This window comes from Lagopus leucura, unplaced genomic scaffold (genome assembly GCF_019238085.1).
Source record: "Lagopus leucura isolate 7727_CA_CO unplaced genomic scaffold, USGS_WTPT01 59934-0_obj-0_obj, whole genome shotgun sequence".
Classification (NCBI taxonomy): domain Eukaryota; kingdom Metazoa; phylum Chordata; class Aves; order Galliformes; family Phasianidae; genus Lagopus; species Lagopus leucura.
This window is the reverse complement of record NW_024967376.1, coordinates 1-5,859: the sequence shown is the minus strand read 5'-3', so window position 1 is coordinate 5,859 and position 5,859 is coordinate 1. Positions and strand designations below refer to the sequence as shown.

The 5,859-nt window shown below is 55.9% G+C and overlaps 2 protein-coding genes across 2 annotated transcripts; both read right to left on the bottom strand.

The window, feature by feature from the left end:
• Positions 1-6: 6 nt before the first annotated feature.
• Positions 7-2,631, bottom strand: LOC122193088 (aldehyde dehydrogenase family 3 member B1-like; the record flags this gene model as incomplete). Its single annotated transcript, XM_042893805.1, has 6 exons — positions 2,400-2,631; positions 2,053-2,215; positions 737-847; positions 514-634; positions 341-426; positions 7-50 (listed from the first exon to the last, which is right to left on the bottom strand). Coding segments are annotated over exons 1-6 (605 nt in total), but the record flags the coding sequence as incomplete, so codon positions are not given.
• A 420-nt stretch (positions 2,632-3,051) lies between these two features.
• On the bottom strand, positions 3,052-5,832 carry LOC122193087 (aldehyde dehydrogenase family 3 member B1-like). The gene is made up of 4 exons (XM_042893804.1): positions 5,649-5,832; positions 5,193-5,455; positions 5,004-5,103; positions 3,052-3,557 (listed from the first exon to the last, which is right to left on the bottom strand). Exons 1-4 carry the CDS (start codon positions 5,830-5,832, stop codon positions 3,364-3,366), a joined length of 741 nt encoding a protein of 246 aa, XP_042749738.1. The 3' UTR covers positions 3,052-3,363.
• Positions 5,833-5,859: the final 27 nt, after the last annotated feature.

Genomic DNA, 5,859 nt, shown 5'->3' with positions numbered 1-5,859 from the left:
AGCAGCCTGGTGGTCTCCTCCACACCAGCAGTCACCACGGCAAAGCACTCCTGCAGCAGAAGAGGAGGGGACCCTCTGTGTCGCTCTGTTCCCATCCCCACTATCAGCACCCTGGATGAAGTGCTGTGTCTGAGTGAGCAGTGGGGCAGCCAGGGGCTAGTTCTAGGGAGCACAGCCATAAGGAACCCCATGCTTTGGAGTGCATAATGGGTGAGAACAGGTGCACGTCTGCATATCTCAGAAGACTCAGAGATGGGGAGTATAGGAACAGCTCAGCGTACACAAGGGGCGGGAAGAACACTGCCATGAGGCAGGGACAAGGATGACATGGGCTTCTTACTTTGTCCAAGTATTTGGGCAGCACTTCGTCCATGAGTTTCTCACTGTTCTTGGTCAGCTCTGAGGGTTTGATGATGGCACAGTTACCTGGGGGGAGATTCAACCAACAATGTGTTCCCCAGCCCTGGCATGTGCTGCCCACATCCTGTAAGCAAGGGACGGGCTCAGCCTCACCAGCAGCGATGGCCCCAATGAGGGGCACCAGGAGGAGGTAGATGGGGTAGTTCCAGGGCCCAATGATGAGCACTACCCCATAGGGGTCCTTGCGGATGAAAGCCAAGTCCAGCTGCGTCACCTACAGGAGCACATTGGTGTGGGTCAGATTCCACCTGAACAGCCCTCTTCATGCTCTGGGCTTTCCAGCAGCCCACGCTGGCAAGGTCCTTTTCTCCCTTACCAGGTTCTTGTCCACATGCTTGTCCTTCATCCACCGGGACAGGTTGTTCAGGGCTTCATTGAGCTCGTTCTTGCACAGAAGGACCTCAGAGAACTCAGCCTCGAAGGGTGGCTGGGGGTGCAGAGCACTGTGCCCATCACTGCTTCCATGCTTTCCTGCATCTCTCACACCCATCTCAAGGGGCTTTAACACTGCTATGGGTACCCTGCCAAGCCTCAAGGGGAGCAACAGCAGCGAAGCAAAAGCTTTGAGATATCTTCAGAGGAGGCTGTGGAGCGGAGCCTGAGGAGATGGGGCTGTCCAGAAGGAGCAGGGATTTGGAGAATCCCTAGACCCCAGGAGGTGCACAGCTCCAGGACATTCCAAGGACACTAAGTGGGGAGGGTATTTGCAAGTATCATGTGGATTTGCCAACTGCTGAGCATTGTTTGGAGAGACGGGGCTGAGCAGATCTTTGGTCACGCTCCACCCATCGTACCTGTGTCCTTACAGCCATGTGCCTTTACCTAGCTGCTGCCATCAGTGGTGTTTTGGAGACAACCATCAGCAAGTCGCTGCTAATCCAGTCTTGGGCTCCTCAGCAGTGCTTCCCCATTTCAAGCACTTCTCTTATGTACAAGACCCTCCCAAGTCCCTGGGGTCCCACAGCAGCCATGGGAAAGGGGTGAAATGAAGCACCACTCTGCATCACCTTCCAGCACAAGAGCTGGTGTTTACAAATGAGAAAAGGCTGCAAGGATGGGCAGTTGTCCAAGGGGAGGTTCTGAACTGAGGTGGGGAAAAGAAGATGATGAACCCTATATAGCGCTCATGGTGCAGGTGAATGAGCTGTCCCGAAGTGGGGAGGTTCAGGCTGGGGGTCTGGAGCACAAGGACTGGGTCTGCTCTGCCCCATTGCTCCTGCTGGGAGCACCAGGGAGGAAGCAGAGGCTGGGGAGGCAGTGGTGCCAGGGATACAGTCAGGATGGGGTGCATTTGGGTGTGAGGGCTTGACCAAGCACCAAGCAAGGTGGGGATTGGTTTCAGAGGGAGAGAGCAGGGAGAAAATGATGGGAGCAAGGGATGGATAAATATGTCCAAGTGTTTCCCATGACCCCAGCCATTCTTTGCAGGCAGAGGCTCTGGGGACAAGGGTTGGCAGTGTCCCCTCCATGTTCGCTGGACTCCTGCAGCCCCCATGGGCTGCTCCTGATAGAGACGGGGTATGGTTTTCTCCTTACTGCCTCTATGTACACCCATGGGCTCCATGCCCAGGGCAGAGCTCCCCAGCCCTGCCAACCCCTGGATCCTCCAGTGCCCAGCCCTGGGGGCCTTACCTTGCGCATGTCCAAGGCGGCGGCCTCCAGGATGTCCTGCTTCTTCTCCTCCAGGAATCGGCCCAGGGCCTCCAGCTGTGCCATGCGGTACTCCAAGGAGCGTGTCCTCCCTGAGAGCCAGGCTGCCCGCAGTTGGCTCACCAGCCCCGCATAGGGGTTCTCACTGCAGGGATGGGGGCATCAGGGAGACCCCATCACAGCCCCCTTTGGGTGCCAAGGCACAGGGGCTCTGCATTGCCCCAGCACAACCCAGCACCTTGCAGCATCAAGCTGGGGTGGCCAGGCTGTCTGGGCGCCTCCTGCCTCCCTTCCAGCCCGGCTGCTTGTCGCCATCCCTTTGCTCTCACCTCATGCTACCGTCATCCCCACCAGCTGTGCCAGCCTCACCATCCGTGGGCTGCCCGGGATGCTCAAGAGGCTGCTCCATGCCAAGCTGCGTTCAGGAACCAACAGCTTCAGGGAGCAACGAGGAGGAGCACGGGGCTGCACAGTACACCTTCCACAGCTGTTTGGCCTGATGGGAGCCTTACCCAGAAGGGGTGGCTTTGGGGAGCCTGCTTAGCACCCCAACACTGCAGCTGTGTTGCCGCTGAGCACACGCTGCGTCTCTCTCTGCAGCAGGGACTCCACCGCCAGCTTCCTGCCCTTCCCCTCAGCTCCTTGCGTCACTGCTGGCTGCGCTCCAGCCCAAACCACTCAAGATGCAGGACAGAGAGCGGTAACCTTAAAGCTGTGCCCCTGGCACCACGGCACCAAGAACAGCCCTGCCCTGCCTCTCGGGTCCGGCCCTGGCGTGGGGCCTCAGCCCAATGTCCCTGCAGCTCCTCTAGCTGCCCCCACGGCTGTATCACAAGTGAGGGCCCCCTGCCCATGATGGGATGGCCTGATGGGGAATGAGGGTGTCCAGGTATGGTGCAGGGATGCAGGATTAAGCTGTGAAGGCAGTGGAGGGATGAAGTGAGGCCGCAGAGCTCAGTGCAAAGTCTTTACTGAGGGCAGAGTTATACACAGAGAAAAAAACAACAGCCAGTAGGAGAGTATCGGAAGGTCATCTAAACAGAAATGAGATAGGGCTAATTGCCAGTCCTGAGCAAGCAGGGCACTATTGCTCTACCAGGTGGGGTGAGAACAAGAAACCGTCATCATTTTAGATGTGTCACAGCACACAGCCCTGAGCACAGGAAGCTGGAGAGGAGCAGGCACACAGGAGGGGTCAGTTCCCACTGTCCAACATGCATCAGGGTGGTAGTGTGACACAAGACGTGGCACGGGTTGGGTCCTGGTCAGTCCGTATGTGGCACAGGGCCTTGCTCAGAGCAGGGTGCACATGCCCTTGCGCTTGATCTCAAAGGTGGCAGTCATCAGCCCCAGCTTCTGCTGGGTGTAGGGTGGGTAGCGCGGGGAGTTGATAGCCTCCAGGCCCATGTTGCGGTGCAGGCAGCCGCGGTGATGACTGAAGGTGTCAAAGGTGAACTTGCCATGGTATTTCCCCAGACCACTGTTTCCTGCAACAAACAGCACAGGTCCAGGCTTGCTATGGGACTCCTGCCCAGCTCAAGCACCATAAGCACAAGGGAAAGACACTCCTGGCTTTTCTCATGCCAACACAGCGGCCAACGCGGTGCAGCACCTTTTGCCCTTCCCCATTCCTTTTCCATCCCCACCAGGGCTCAGTCGCTCCGCACTAGCTGCTCCCTGCAGCTCACCATTGCTTGCTGCCCCAGCTGCAAACTTTTGACCAGTCTGTGCCTGCCTATGTGGTCACGAGCTCTTCAGAAAGCTTTGCTGGGCCGCATTTCCCCAGTTTCCCCCTTGATGTGGGGCCCTACCATATCTACCCATGGTCAGGAGCCACCAATCCATCTGGAACAAAGAGCTCCAGGAAGAAGCTCCTCGTAAAAATCAGAGGCCATTGGCCACGTTGGTTCCCAATTCCTGTGGCTGACTTAAGCTCGAGGTTTCACGTCATGGTTAATAGCTTTGGCAAATGTCATCTTGGCTCTGGTGAATTCAGGCCCTCCACCTGATAATTTGAGGCAGTTTCTCTGAATCATTTCCATAAAGATAAGTTACGACACAGGAACCACCACCAATTGTTCCTTGATCTGCAATCAGGCAAGGAATTAATTCTGCTTTGCTGTTGTGCTGCCTTATTATGGCTGAATCAGCTGGCAGCTCTGACGTGCTGAGCACGTGGAGTCTTTTTCCCAGAATAATCTCCACAATAGAGAAATTCCAGGGAAGAGACCACAGGATTGAGAAAGAACTCCGGGGAACAAACATCACAGTCATCCTGTATTTCAGTGCTCACCCCTGAGCATCTCATGGTAGACAGTGCTACAACCAGAGCTCAGCAGACCTTTTGTCAGATGAGAAAACAACTGCTATGTGCATATAAGCTCCTCGAAGGGCAAAAAACTGTTCCCCTTGACTGAGGAGGATCTTCCTATTACCACAAGCAAATTTCCCAAACATTTATAGATGTTTTCCTCCTAATATTTAGCCTTAAAATGCAGAATGAATGTACAAACTGCCTCCTGAGTGATGTTAAGAGCTGCAATCCAGCACCACGCTGCTGCAAGAGGAAAGCTCCCCTGCCTGAGAAGCACAATGCTATGGATCTGCTCCCAGACAAGGACAAGCAATGGACTGAGCAAAATCACCAGCATTTGAGGAGCATTCAGGTAAACCTCATGCTGGACAAAAGCCCAACCCTGGCACAGAATGTGGGCAACTCATTCTGCTCAGAAATACCAAGGAAATACCCAAGTGGTACAAACTTCCCTATATTTGATGAGGCATTTTTGCTGACACAGTGGACCACGGGGAGAAGAAAACCTGCAGTGCCCCGCATGCACTCAGCAGAAGCAGGGCTGCAAAGCCCCAGAGATCAGCCCGAGGGAGCTGAAGCCAAGGGTGCAGGTGGGACAAGCTTGGGGGCTTGGACCTACCGATACCACCGAAGGGCAGCGAGGTCAGCGTCACGTGCATCAGGGTGTCGTTGCCACAGAAGCCCCCGCTGCTCGTCCTCTCCAGCACTTGGTTCACCACCTGGAGGGAGCACAGAAGGGGACATGGTGCTGATGTCCCGCTGCCCCAGTTTCCCTCCTTCCCTTTTCTGCCCTGTGGACCACACGCACCTTGCTGTCGCAGGAGAAGGCGTAGATGGCCAATGGCCGGGGCCGTGCATTGATGAAGTCAATGGCTTCATCCATGTTGGCCACAACGACAATGGGCAGGATGGGTCCGAAGATCTCCTCCTGCATGGCGGGGTCAGAGGGCTGCACATCTGCCAGTACTGTGGGGGCTATGAAGAAGGAGAAAGGAAGCAAACAGCTCACTGCACAGGCATGGGTGCTCACATCAGCCCCGGCTTGCCAGGGACCTGCTGCTTCACAGGTTCCTTTCCCAAACAAAGCTCATAGAACCACAGAAACATAGTCACCAAATCGTAGAATATCCCAAGTTGGTTTGGAGCCTTCCACAATCTCCCCGTGTCTCTGTCTGTGGTCCCTGTGGTCATGGCTCTGCTTCCGTATCTCACATCCCCCTGCCAAGCACTTCCTTGCTCCCCACACGCCAAACCTCCTCCTCACCGATGTAGCGCTCCTTCTCGTCTGTCTGTCCCCCGATGGCCACACGCCCGCTGCGCAGCAGCGCCTGCACGCGCTGGAACTGCTTATCTCCCACAATGCGGGCAAAGTCAGGGGACTCCCGTGGGTTGGAACCAAAATATTCGGTGATGGCCTCACGCAGGGCAGGCATCAGCTTCTCCTGCATCTCCACGCTGCACAGGACGTAGTCGGG

What these genes read in the sequence shown, in the direction of transcription:
- LOC122193087 (XM_042893804.1), bottom strand. Translation starts at nt 5,832, where the DNA reads ATGCAGGAGAAGCTGATGCCTGCCCTGCGTGAGGCCATCACCGAATAT. An exon ending in CGAGAAGGAGCGCTACATCG is followed by an intron (nt 5,456 to 5,648) that starts GTGAGGAGGAGG and finishes TGTTTGGGAAAG; the next exon opens with GAACCTGTGAAGCAGCAGGT. An exon ending in GCTGCCCTTCGGTGGTATCG is followed by an intron (nt 3,558 to 5,003) that starts GTAGGTCCAAGC and finishes TGTTTGTTGCAG; the next exon opens with GAAACAGTGGTCTGGGGAAA.